The following is a 15,216-nucleotide window of genomic DNA, read 5'->3' on the forward strand; positions in this document are numbered from 1 at the left end:
GAATCATTAAAAAAATCAGCAGTCATTGTAAACAGACATAAAGAAGAGTTCTTATATCGGACCTGAACAACCCCTTTTCCTTTGTCGATAATCCCATTATCTGTGGATCAACTCAGAGATTATCACGTCACTGAAATCCAACATGCATGTTTCACATTCTAGTTACACAGTAAGTATAACTTCAACAGCGCAATACCCCTATGTCACTATCAGAGGATGGAAACAAATAGTGATAAAAAAAGAGATTAAAGTTAACACAGGTCTTTGTCAGAGACTCTGCTGATAACAATCATAAACAATCCTCACATCTTCCTTATCCTTTCACAGATAACGAAGAACTCAAAATTCCCAGGTAGTTCACAAGTTAATGGTGTCAAAACTTAAGAAATACACATACAAGCAAATCTATTGAAGACTATTGACCAAATCTATTGCCAGCTCCATTAAATGGAAAATGTCCCATATTCTCTGATTTCATTTGAATGTTACAGTTTAATGTTGCTAAAAGAATATCATTTTATTCCATATTCATCAATACATCTGTTTTGATATAAACATGTTAAATGAAGATGGTAATTTTCATGAAGCTCTACTGAAAGTTTATCAAGTGAAAACACAAAAAAATCAACCGAAACATGGAAATCTCCTTCTCTAAATGCTGGAACAAAAGCATTAAGGTTTAGAATTAGAAACAGGATCAGATATCAGAAACTATACAACATTGCACGATTTAATCAATAGAAAAAAAATTTCCTATCATTAAAAAAAACATAGAAAACAGTTACCATGGAGATTTTTGCTTCATTCTATCATTTGCTGTACCAATAATTTTCTCAAGTTTTCTAGGTCAATGAAATTAACTGATTCAGAAACTGCTCTATGGCAGACAAAAAGTAGATCTATAAAGAGAGAAAAAGCACAGTAAGGGCCTTATGTAATTTTAAACTAACAATATTTCATTGTACATTACATAAAAAAAACTCAAGAGTAGAACAATTAAATTATGACAAAAAAATGTCACACTAGCTAAATTTGTTACACCCTTAAACTGTTGAAACAGCATGTTTTGTATTCTTACCATGATTCTCAACATGAATTAAAAAAAAATATCCTGATGAAACAGCTTTTCTACATCAGTAGTTAATCTACAACAATAATGAACCATGAATAAATAAAACTTCTGACATCCACAAGAGGTTTTTATATCTCAATATTTCGATTACGACGTACGTACTCCACCCAAAGTGAGGTAGTTATGAACTGAAAACCGACACTCGAAAAATAGCAGAATGAGTCCTTCCTTATGAAAAAGTACAACAATACACGCCAATTAGATCTATACTCTGAATGCGATTATACCACATCAGGCATATATTACACATACTTCGTAGTAAAAACTCTCTATTGATCCAGCTGACGTGAGTTTCATTCTTACCTTAAAATAACGATTGAAGATCGAGTGACTAACATCATTTTGTTCAATGGACGGCTATCCTTTTCACCCAATGTAAACTATGATTGATCCCACAGATAAACAATTACACAGGTATCAACAAAGTTTTAATCTGCCATTGTTCCTGACAGTGAAGGAGGCGTGACTCTATTTATATATCAACAATCAATATAGTCACATTATCTTCTCTTCTCTCTCCAACTGCTCTAGTTTAAAAACAATACTGCAGAGGTTAGCATCATAATGAGGAATAAAACTCAAGAGAGAAAATGTTCCAATTGTTTTCACTCTACAAAGAAGAGTTTCAAGATAATCACAAAATAATAAAACTTCTGTGGGGTTGTCTTATGATGTACAACTACACTATGAGCCAATTTAATGTAAAACTCCTAAACACGTGGCTCATTAGAACTAACAAGTCTTCTCGAAAGACGTGGTAATTCACACATAATACATGTCTATATCAGTGCTCTGATCCATTACAAAAACCTTCAATTCAGAGGAATTATCAAGAAACAACACTCGACTTTGAATTGATCACTTCCGATGGCTAGAAACAGTCTAAAGCATGGAAGAAAACATGCCAGTCTGCAATGACTTTACATCAACGGCATTCAACAAGTTAGTTATATTAGCCTAGCAGCTATAAACTCGTGACATTTCCTCTGATCTCCATAAAATACACACTTTACTGCCAATGTCCCTCTCTCCAGATGCTAGCTGGGCTAACAGCTAGTCATACTTCCTACAAAAAACTATTTTCTGGTGTGTTTTTGTTTTAAATGAGATTTTAGAGAGTCAGCCTGCATCACTCTGTTGGATAAAACTGTGGGTTACCAAGGGGATTTTTTTTTAATTAAATGCTGATAATAATTTTTTTTTAATTCTTAAACCAGAAAATAATTTGTTTTCAAGATATAATGTACAATTATAATATATAATGTAAAATTAATAAAAACCTAAATGTGAATAATATTTTACTGGTATGTAAAAAGGATTTTTTTTATCACTGAGGTAATCATTTCTGAAAAACCCTCAATTTACCTCAACCAAGCTAAAACTATTAAATCTAGCCTAAGATTAATGGGCCAATGTCATTATACTAGGAGATCAAGTGACAAGGCCAACCCAGAGAGAGAAGGATCCAAGATTTTGACCAAATGAAAATTCACTTCACAAGAATATTTTCTTCTTAGTTTATAATAAAGCAAGAAAATACCAATATTGTCATGCATACACAATGGAGTCAAACACGTCATTAGATAATTAATGTCTTCTCTTTACGTTACCTCAGTAACATATAAATTATTCATTAGTCTGGTCAAAATATGTACTTTGTGAAACTATATGGAGATGATGTTTTTAAATAAAAAATCTTATTAAAGCCTCATATACCTCAAAAGTACAGATCAGATATAAGGATGAATTGACATGATCATCATATTTTATCTCTAGCTAATTAGCTATATGATGCAAAAATTTCTTCACAACTAAAACATGAACATAACATGAAATATTCTTTGTCATCAGCTTACAAACACTATAATAAAAGACTATACATACCCACAATAATTTTCCTGGTAGAAATTTTAGAACTTAATACAGTCATCCTCCAAATTTCCTTAGAAGTCACCCAGACATTAAATAATTCTCCTTAATTTCTCCTTAATTAATCTAATCACATTCCAGACAATACACCGTAGAGTATAAAATGTACAACATTTAGCTAACTGCATACATGGACAAAGTGAGTAGTTGCCTGGAGACATTATAATTGAAACAAGTGATCAGTAGATTTTTATCTGCCATAAAAACTGCTTTGAAGTTGGTCATTGTTGGATTACATACTATAACAATTATAACCTGTCATAATGACATGACCATGCACATATAAACATCTAGATAACGATCACTACATTTGTATGTCTTTGAGGGAAATACTGCTTTATTGGACAAAAACAAAAAAAAAGTTAATTGAGTGACAATGGTCTGTCAATTATAGAAATCACTCAGTTGGCTAATTGGTCACTTTTACATTAATTAAATTAATGAATTCAAGGTTGATCATGAAAATTCCTTTCAGATGCAGTATCTTGAAAACTAGTTCCTACTGAAAGTCAAAGAAAGCATAAAAGGAATTATTTTCATTAAAGATCAGACTAAAAAAATTAGAAAAATGAAGGTAATATATATCCTACATTGATATTTCAGTGTTCCATTGGGATTTCTCCAGATGTCCACCAGCCTCGGAGTCCCGAAATCCTCCTCCTCTATCCCTCCAAGTCCAATATGTAGAAACTTCATTGTAAAATTATATGTTTCCAGATTCCCATACATGTACACCAGAATTTACCAACACCTCATAAAAATCCAAATTTTGCAAAATTCATTTTTTTTCCCTATAATTACTCTATCCTTCCACACATTCTAGTTTCTTCTCTAACAATTTTGTTGTTTGCACATGACAAGAATACCTGTCCTAATCAATTCTGCATACATGCATTTGGTGATGTTTTTGTTGGTGTGTATAAAATTTAACATCCAGCTTCCATGAGGACCATTACACTTGGCAGACAATGGGCCTTGTGACAGTTTAATGCTTCTGACCAACAATTACCTTTCCCTTAAAACAATGTGTCTTCTTTCATCTCAGATATAAATCTGAACATGATGTCTACATCTCTGGCTTTTTATAGAAATAAAACTAATTTTAGCTAGAAAACAACAACACAATCAATGCCCTAGACAAACAAATTTGACCGATTTGATACAGACTTAGCGAGTGAGAATTGTCAACATTGCTTACACCAATTATGCTTGAAAAATTATGCAACAGTATTTACTCCTGGGATAGTATATGAGTAGATACAAATATCTCATTCTTATACAAGGTTAAGAGCAAGAAAACAAAGTACTCAAGTTCAAACTCCACTGGTCAACTTTTTATTGACAAGCTAAAAAACAGTAAACAAAATTCAATAGAGATAGGCATCTTGCTGATTTGAATTATATATCCCTGAATTATCCATTAGGCACTCAAGAATGCCAACCCAACAAAGACCAGCTAGACTGCTATTAAGCTCTGGTTCTGTCTAAATTCAGTTTTGAAAAATTGAATTTTTTTTAAACCATTTAATAATACTTAAATCTGAGCTAATCTAACAATAAGAGAATTTTGACAATTTTGGTGATAACTTAAAAAGCATTTATAATCATTATAACCTTTACTTTGTCAGTCCATTGACAGTTTTTAACTCAAGAATTATGCATGAAAATTCCAAAAAATTCTAATTAATGATTTACCATTGGAATAAAATTTACATATTTTAATTTCAAGAGTATGTGTTTGAAACAAAAATAGCAATCTTATGAAACAAATGAATATGAATACATGACCCCAGGAGCATATTCTATTCATTTCATATTCTCATATGCACACCTGCACAGTACAAGTAGCCCCTGCTTCCTAACCATACATTATTGATGTTGCCTTGAGGTTAATGGCTCCCACTGGGATACAATTAATTAGTCCAAATGTTGGCCAACAGATTTAATGACCTTGATACCTGTCAAACGATGAACCAAGAGGAAAACTTTTCAGTAAGCAGCGGCCAATGCCACAGCGCAAGGAACAATTTAGCAACTGAACCCCAAAATAAACAGTTTTCTCATTCTTATGTCAACAGCATGGTCCACCAACCATCAAAGGATGCAAGTGTCAGCATTTACTGCAGAAAGCCACTGACGGAGAAGACAACAACCACAACTGGTCAACAACCTCCATAGAATCGAGTAGAGCCATTGAACAATCCATAGAACAAAATCATTGATAAACACAAGATACAACCAAAATCCATCTCTCAGTGTCAAAACTGTTTCCAAGGTGAGGCTAAAGGTTAAAGACAAGGCAGAGTTCTGCAACAACCCAGTATTTCCAAAGACGACAGCACCTGTGATAGGTTTGATATTTCAAGGACATATATCACTGTGATAAATTACAAAATGCATGCTAATTTTATTGACAAAAGTTTGCAATTATATTAAATGCAAAAACTTTTGATGAAGACTAATGACATCTTTTAACCCCCACATATTTCTGATACTTTAGCATCATGCAGACATGCCTTCACTGATATGAAATTGCATAATGCCAAATAAACTGGTAAATGGCAGATGCATGTTTTTTCCCTACAGTTTGTAAAACAACATAGACAAGAAATAAGAGTGATGTACTAACAAGATGTTTTGCACCATAAAACTGTCCCCCACGTCTGACTTGACCATTCATCATGGAGACAGGGCAGCCCGCAAGAGTGACCACAGCCAGCTTAGCACAGATTTCAATATATTCAATAAAAACTTAACAACATGGCACTTTACTATTTGCATGAATATATCTTTTACAAAGGTGAAAGACATATGGCTTTATGAATTTTCTCTTCCATTTGCATTTTAATTTTTTTTTTATCTGAAACTAAAACATGAACATTTCTCTCTGTACATACAGCATCTGGTGTGCATGGCTTTTAATATTCAAGCGTCTGATCAGAGTAATTTTCTGCACCAAATGCTCAATTTGATTTCATATGCGAGATAAAGAGTTTAAGTTTTTAGTCAAGATCTGACTTGCTAAGAAATTTTTCTCAGCTTAAAGGTCAAGTGATTTCTGGTTAAGTAGCTGATGGTGTTAAGAAGCTTGTGAAACTATCGTTAAGTGGAATCAATGAAAAATAGCATCAATTTGAAAAGAGCAATACTTTTTTTTTCAACAAACATATTTTGTCCCATGAAGTATAAACTTCATAGATATCAGATGTAAATATCACACAATATAAAATTTCCTACCTGGATGCAATATTTTTCAGAACAATAAATGCCAAACTCGATACAAATATTATCATAAAACAACATCTGTTGCTACGGCATCTGCCCAGGTGTGAATGAATGCAAGTACACCTACGATATTATATGCAGCAATGTAGAATTCATTGTGCAAGTTCTTTCATTAATGTATGAATAACTGGCTATGCAAATAAACATGATCTCCCCCACATTTTCTTGGCAATGTCTAATTCAAGGTACCATTTCATTTTCTTCCATAATTAATTAATGAAGGAAAAATATTCATTAAGAAATTCAACAAAAACATTACACATCTCCTAAATAATAACATTCCTGCTTACCTTCTCCTTAGACATCATACATGTGCATGTTCTCCACAAATATAAAATCTTTACCATCTAGAGATTTTGAAATAGGAAGTTTTTATTTTGATTAAATTGATACAGAGCAGAGAGCAAGATCAGGAGTTGTGTTTCTAAGTATTAAAGCATACAGACAGGATTAAAGCAACATTTTAACCACAGTCAACGATGAGCAAACAGTTCAGATCTGTTGCCTCCTTACATCACCACACCCATACATAAAACAGCAGGCAAACTTATTGTGAACTTGTAGATTTTTTCTTTTTTTCTCTCTTATTTTTTTTTTTCACATGCCACTCTGTTGTAAAAGATAATTTGTGCTTATTTTTTGTGCTATCCAATCATTACAAAAATTCTCAATGTTTCTCTTCCCTTTTTTTCAAATGAGTGAAATATTAAAGTGACTTCAGTCTGCAAAATGTTTTAAGTTGGGAAAACTCTGTAAAGTTTAATGAGTTAATTAATAGACATCCATTTACTCAAACAGTTAATTTCACAAAAATATATGTGATTGAAGTACAGTAAATGATCAAGTCATTTTATGAAACAAACTCTTACATTTCTGACTTTAAAGAGGGATATCATGCAAGCTCAGGATGAAATAATTTTTAATATGCCCTGAACTTGAAAAAACAAACAAACAAAAAACAAAAAACTCCCAAGAACTTAAGCTGACCACCTAAACAAGACAGATTTGCCTGGGAGCTAGATCACATGCAATTAATGTACTCTTTCTCACTTAGATCTTAACTGTTAACTATCAAATTTCGGGGGGGGGGGGGGGGGGGGATAAAAAAAACAAAAAAAAAACAAATTAACAAACAACAAAAAAACAAAAACAAACAAAACCATGCAAAAACAAGAAGCACACGTACTACCCAGCTGAAGTTCTAGCATAAGTCTATGCATTTTTTTTTTAACAAAGCCCCTTTTTATATTAGCAAGAACAATTAGATAAAGATACCATTGGAAAACGTCAAACTGCATGGAATAGAATGTCAATAAATCAAGTTATGGAATGAAAATGCATCTCCCCAAACTATTTCTGTCCCAATCACCATTCCAATTGACACTGATTCCTCACTGTTGGAGATTTTTCTATTTTTACATTAGCCTGCGAGTTCTTTACGTTAGGGATATGTTTCTATTTTGACTTTGGGAGATATAACTGTATGGTAACATTCTATCACATATCGTACAATTGCAAGATCTCTAACCTCCATGATGTCAGACCAACAGAAACACTATTGATTGGAGCTGTCTATAATATTCATCTATTAGCTTTTCTAAAGTTACGTCCCTTAATTGGTTTCCATCTTTGGGAGAAAATAATTCTCACAGAAGCCTTTCTGCTTTGGAACACTTTCATTTTTAAGGTTTATAAACCCTCTGCTCACTCATATAAAATCTTTTTTTAACTCTTATGATTTTCCAAAAGAAATGTAATTGTTAAGTAAAATACAAACAATTGTATCATGGCTTGCGGGGCAAAATTGAACAAAACAGAAACTTCAACTTGACAAAACTTACAAAGGAATATTAAACATTTATGTCCTTAAGAGTTATCTCTCTTATCAGAGTATTGATGAACCTTAAACACAGAAATGTCATTTGTTTTTTGATTACCCCAGGATGGGGGCTACTCATACAATGAAAGATAATTTGTTAAAACACTGAATTTATCACAGCCAGTGTACCCAAATGTTTGGTAAAGAAAAGAAACATTCTTTTCCCATTTTGACCCCACAAAGGGATACAACTCAGTTTATCTTCCACAAAGTTTTGATTGAACAATTACGAGGGCTGTTCAAAAATTATGCAGACTTGTGGCAATAGAAAAAATATTTGATGACATACCGGTGTAGCATAATATTTTCCAGTAATCAAGCAAAAAGTCACACGTAATATAAAAGAATCTTTTAAATTATATGGTCCTCAAAATTCCATACCAAAATGATTTTAATGAGATATGGTTATTGACAAAATAGTACATGTAATTACATGTACACTATAATTGCTTTCACCAAAATTAATTGTATGCCAAGTCAAAATTTTTCGTTTAATATTTGATTTTGCACACGAAGGCTAAATGTCCTACACTGCAAACCCTCCAGTTGAACTTTGGTTATCTCAAACACTTATATCTCAGATACCATGGATATGTAGAAGTGATTTGGAAGTCCCTAACCACTTATTCTCTAAGTATTTTACCCCTGACTATCTCAAATACTGAAATATCTCTCAGATTTTTCTTGGTCCCATCCAGTTCAAGATATTGACGTTTGACTGTATAATGATATAAATTTAGTCATACACATACCTTTTGTCCGCCCTATTCCCAGAAAACTGGCATGTCTTGAAACTTTTTTGTCATCATTTCCTGCAAGAAGGAAGATTTTTTAAAGAAAAAAAATTTTAATACATGACATTGTACTCTAAAAAGGGAAATAACTCTTCATAAAATTGAGAGCATCAGAAACCCTCTGCTTCAAATCATATTCTCTTGTGTTCAATTCATAGACCTAGAATTTAATTTAGATCTAACTTAACTTCCTTGTCTTAAAAAAAAGATAATTCTTTTAATTCAAACGTGTATCAATTGTTATAAAAAATCAAAAATCTTTGAATGACCAAGTTAGAGTAAAACTTGTCATAAAACAAACTTAGTCCACAAAATTAAAACATGCTTAGCCCAGCCCTATTCATAAAACAGTCATAAATTATTAAACTGGGTAAAGAAGAATTAAATCAATCTTAGGACCCCCTCTGACCTTCAAAATTATTTTCACTATCACTCTGACCTAAAATAAGAATTCTAGTGTTAACCTGTCCACCCAACATTTATCTGTGGCCATGCATCATAAATATTTTTCAATACATGCGTAAACAGAAATCAGAAAGAAAAAAAGATATTGCAGTTCAAATTGACTGGTACAAGCATGCACATGTGTATCAATTTGAATATTTTATTTTTGTAATCATTTACAAAATGTTTTAATTAGTTCCCTCTGGGTTTTTTTTTTTTTTTTTTTTTTTTTTTTTGTCTCAAAATTTGCATAATTTTTCTATACCAAATTTAGATCACAAGAGTACATTTCCAGATCAAATAAGATTTTAATTCTTTTTTATGCATTGATTAGAGTCTATTTTTGTCACTGATATTTTTAATGAAAATTAATTCTAAACCCTACTCTGCTTCAGTATCAAAATTCTTTAAAGCATATGTTCCTAATCTGAATATTCCAGTGAACATTTTTTTTCCCTAAAAATGTCACCTGTTTCATTACAAATCCAATACAATTTTTTTTTTTATTATTGAATCATGGTTAAATTATCTCAAAATTGGAAAATTTTGAGAAATAATGACATGAAAAAAATTTTGACTTAAAATTGATCTAATTTTTGTCTTACCTCTACGTTTGACCACTGGTTTATTGGACACGTTTTGACCCATTGAAAACGTCACCGATCTTTTGACCCCTTTGAAAATTTGCAGCCGGTTTTGTTTGACCAGAGGTGAATTATACTCCATGATGTTACGATGCTCGGTCCTGTGACACTAACTTTTTAAATTCCCTATGAAAATAAAAATCCAGCACCTGTTTACATAACCTCACGATCGAAAGGTCAGGAGCCAAGATACAACATCCCTCCTAAAGTAACAACTTATAACAACATTCTCCAAAGCAGGTCTTGTCTTAAAGATTCAAACTCTAAATATGTTCTTAAGGTGTGTTAACAGAATTCATATGCTGAGGTAATACATCATTTAATGGAATAAGCTTCTTGGGCAATCCATCAACAATTTAAATCCCTCTTTATTTTGACCCAGCTGATGATCAGAGCTATATGTACCAATAGACACATAATGACTGCAAAAAAGAAAAAGCCCTCAAGAACAGCTTGTGCAGATCTATATTCCTAATGCCTTTGATTAAAGCGATGATTGATCCTTTCACTCATTATTCACCAGACTGCCAAAAACCAGTCAAAACACCTTAAGTGATGTGTTACATAGGAAAATCATACCAAGCCTTACAGACAGACATACAGGTAAACTACAGAGGCTGTGCTGATAGCAATATATTTCAAATCACTCTCAACTGTCCCCCCTTGTAACAGCTGTTATAGATCTCCATTGTTTTTCCCCTACCTACTTTGAACTCGATACTTGATGAAGGATCTGTTTGATCTTACCTGAACCTGTATGGTTAATCATTTTCATTCTAAGCTCATTTCTGTATTCTTAATCAACATTAACAAAACAGATGTTCCAAGATATACAAAACTCTCCCAAATCTTAATTCAAAAAAAGAAAAGAATTCTCCAAACTGAAAAAGGTTCTCAGTGAAAAAATCAAAGGATAAATGAGTACATGTATATAAAACACAAAACTCTTCCAAATCTTAAAATTTTAAAAAGATATATATTTAAATTTTTCAAAGATTCTCAGAGTTCATAAATCAAAGGATAAATCAGTAAATCTGTTACTAGTACAGGCTACCTGTTAATGATATCTCCACTGATCAAATTTTTAACTTATCAAACAGATCATAAAAATCCAGAAATAGTCAAACACAGGAATCCCACAGCTTCTCCGTAATAAACCCTGTATCTAAATCCCTTTGTAATCAGTCGGAATCCTTTCTTCAGGATATTAATCTCCGATCTTTTCAGCCAATGATCCTGTACGTTCCCTTAAATCTGTTTTTTCAAGAAAAATATTTTAAGTTAATTAAAAATTGTTCACCCACTAGGAATTTTTTTTTTTTTGCTAACGTAACCACTGTTCCACCTGTTATACAATGAAATCACTTTGGCGAGAAGCATTAAGTCTTTGGTACTTAAAACCTTGTTTCTGTGGCAGGATGGGGGAAGATCGGGGTGATTCACTGTAGCACTGTCGATTTAATCAGATCACAACAATAATAAACAGCCCATTGGAAGTTATCACTGTGAACCAAAGGTGAATAAATATTGCTCATATAATTTAAGGCCACGTTAACCAGGTGAAAATGAGGGAGACACAATGGGGAACTAGAGGTCAAAGGTTAATAGAATTCCACTCACTCTATCAAACAGCTGATTTAAAGTAATGACGACCTGAAAAGAATTATGTGTTTTCTGCTTTTTGAGATGATATAGTGTAAGAGAGGCTTGAACTGCTAGTGTTTGAGATTTATTTTAATATGTAAATTCATTTTTTTTTGGTCTCCTTTGTTGAAAAAGTATTCTAAAAATTGAATTAAAAAGGGAGTTTAAGTTATAATACTTCCAAAAGTAACTGTTCTACCTGTAATAGAACATTAAGACACACTCAACTGATAAAATACCAATTGGAAAGCTTTTTTTCAGAATGATATGCTTCTAATAATGAACTGAGCCATATCTTACATTTCCCCTAGAAGTCATGGTCTTGAGTTTTACATTTTTGTAATCTGATACATCACTCAGACAATAATTTCTAAGAAATTATCCTCTTCTACAAGTATTTTCCTTGTAAAGACATTTCAGATTTTTTTTTATTTAAACTAAATAGGAGTCTGATACAAGAATGTTTTCAGGGGTGAATTGTTTAAAGTGGGCATTTTATAGTTCAAGAAAATGAATTGACAGAAACCATTTGAATAGTAAAGAATTGTTGCTCCGTATTTTCCTTTGCCGTGTCAAACCTAAGATGTAAGCACTTACTGTGACTGTTCCTAATTTGCCCAGTGCCCAGCACTAGAAGTGAAGGTCATGGGTGTTCCAGATGAGACCTTAAAAACTGAGGTCATATGTCATGGTAGAAGTTGGCACGATAAAAAACCCTCACTGCTCAACGACACTGAGTGCCAAGTATAGGTCTAAATAAATTTAAGCCCTTCACTGGTATTAGAGTGATGTCTATAAGAGTGAAAAATTCTTGAATGGGACAATCAATCTATCATTCTTTTGTTTCACTTCAAAAATGATTATGTATAGAGATTTTGGTTTCGTTTAAAATAATGAGATATGTATGTCCTTTAAATTTATGATTTGTGAAATCTTAAATGTTGCAATTATTTCTAATGATGATTACATTCAATTGAAAATAAGCAAGAAACAATGTTGTGTGCACTGTATGACATTTCTTTGTACAGTTTTGACTTTGTGTTTACTGAGTATACTTTCTACTGTAAAGAATAAAAAAAACATATCATTGATACTGCAACCTGTCACTGATGCCATTGATGTTCTTACAAAACACTTCTCTAAAATTTAAAATTCAGAACAAATATTTACAGTCAGTTCAAGTATCAGTCCACGAGAAATATAAGCCTTCAAAGGAAAGACCCAATTGATTTTATATTTTCACACTTACAATATATAAGAAGTCTATATTATTTTTATGCAATGTCTGATCATGAAATCATTGTCAAAATAAGACTCTGGAACTATGACTTTATGATGAAATTGATTCAAACTTACTTAACTTGTTGACCATGATGCACAGGGTAAATAAAGGTTGTTACAATTTTGACTCAAGGTCATACCTCAAGGTCAAGGTCAATCAGTTTTTTTTTCATTGTGTCAGGTGTATATAAGGTCTCTCTGTTACCTTAAGCTGGAATGGATTTGAGCTTTAGTAAGTTGTTGCATTTTACTTTGTGATGCATCATAATTTTGACTCAAGGTCATATCTCAATTGTCAAGGCCACTGGATAATATAATACTTATATTTTGTAAAACTCAGACTGAATGGATTCAAACTTTAACATCTTCATATGAAATAGCAAAAAGCCTCTCGTGAAATCTTGATTTCATTTAAAGAGCCCCTCTATGCATACACTGCACACTAAAGAGTTCTGATTCTGTAGTATTTTGATGCAATTAGAGTAATCTGCCCTTGGATCTTATATGAAATAAATTGAAATCTACTGAGTAACACTCAATTTCTAATAAATTCAAGCATTCTTAGCATTTTGAAAGATCAAGATAAATTGATTGAACACTTTATTTGGATACATTCTCTCTACTAAACTAAATGACTACAATTTCTGTTCGGTAATGCCTCATTGTCTTTGAACATTTTTCCTTGGCCTAAATGCCACATACCCGGTGTTGAAAATGAAAAAGATAAGTTCAATAGTTACACCTTTATACTCCAATGTTTATTAGCACTGTATGATACTTCACTTTTATTATAATATTTGCTTTATATTTATTGTATACTTTCTAAATACTAAAACATATCATTGACACTGCAACCTGTCATTGATGTCATTGATGTTTTTACAAAACACTTCTCTGAAATTTAAAAATTCTGAACAAATATTTACAGTTAGCTCAAGTATCAGTCCAGGAGAAATATAAGCCTTCAAAGGAAAGACCATTATGATTTTATGTTTTCGTACTTACAAAATATAGGAAGTCTATAATATTTTTATGTCTACTCCTGTTTCTATCATGAAAATTAGACTTTGGAACTATGACTTTATGATGAAATTGATTCAACTTTACTTATTAAACCTGACTTGACCATGATGTAAAGGGTAAAGGTTGTTACAATCTCAAGGTCATACCTCAAGTTCAAGGTCAATCTGTTTTTTTTGTTCGTTGTTTCCAGTATATATATATATATATATATATATATATATATATATATATATATATATATATATATATAGGCTGGAATGGACTCATGCTTTAGTAATTGCTACATTTAATTTTTTGATACATCACAATACTGACTCAAGGTCATATCTCAAATGTCAAGGCCACTTGATAGTTTGTTTGGTGTTTAACATCCCTCTTGAGAATTTTTCACTCATATGGAGACACCACCACTTGCCAGTGGAGAGCTTACTCCGTGACTCTTAGAGCAGATACTCTACCACTGCACCATGTAGGTTATATTTTGTTTAAAACTTTGACTGAATAGATTCAAACTTTAGCATGTTGTGTCCTTCACCAAATATCCAAACCATTGACCTAGACAACAGATATTACAAAGGTCAAAGTCACAGAGAAATCCTCGTGTTCATATTTGTAATTAGTCATGTAATTAAGGTCTTCCATTCCAACGGAAGACCTTCTACTGATTCTGATGGTTAAGATTATTATTCTTTTTTTTTTCTTCTTTTTCCTAGACGCCAACTTTGAGACCTCATATCTCGCTCATTTCTCAACGGATTTTGCTCAAATTTGCAGAGTTTATAGACGTTACAAAACTCTATCAGAATGCTGGCAAACAGTTCAAAAAGTCACTTCCGCTTTTGAGTTATTTCCCTTTAAATGAAAATTTAGGAGGCTTCAATTCCAGACAAAGGCTCCGAGACTACAAAAGCTGGAGCAGAAATTCTACCGAATTTAAATAATAGAAGGATTGAAGTTGTGCACATCGGTTTTTGTTTTTCGATTTCGGTATTCAAAATGGCACTATAGAGGGGTCAAAAATTAGAACGCCTTAAAGAGCGAAAATTTAGACATATTTTCCTTTGTATCTTTAAAACTAAAAATATTTTGATAAAACATGTAGAATAAAAGTTGTGCACAATTTCAAGGCCTTTCATTTGACACCACTAAAAAGGGGCTGGC

At 32.3% G+C, this 15,216-nt stretch overlaps 1 protein-coding gene across 1 annotated transcript in view; it reads right to left on the reverse strand.

Annotated features, from left to right (window-relative positions):
* The window catches only part of LOC133175885 (rho family-interacting cell polarization regulator 1-like), a 27,372-nt gene extending 15,984 nt beyond the window's left edge, over positions 1–11,388 (reverse strand). Inside the window, exons 1-3 of the mRNA XM_061311023.1 lie at positions 11,162–11,388; positions 10,069–10,233; positions 8,978–9,037 (exon numbers count right to left, since the gene is read on the reverse strand). Coding sequence (XP_061167007.1) covers positions 8,978–9,037; positions 10,069–10,189 — 181 coding nt within the window. The 5' untranslated portion in view covers positions 10,190–10,233; positions 11,162–11,388. The remainder of the gene's footprint in view (positions 1–8,977; positions 9,038–10,068; positions 10,234–11,161) is intronic.
* Between the last annotated feature and the right edge of the window lie 3,828 nt (positions 11,389–15,216).

Source organism: Saccostrea echinata, unplaced genomic scaffold (genome assembly GCF_033153115.1).
Source record: "Saccostrea echinata isolate AGI-Se365-2 ecotype Australia unplaced genomic scaffold, CSIRO_AGI_Sech_v1 ptg000064l, whole genome shotgun sequence".
Lineage (NCBI taxonomy): Eukaryota > Metazoa > Mollusca > Bivalvia > Ostreida > Ostreidae > Saccostrea > Saccostrea echinata.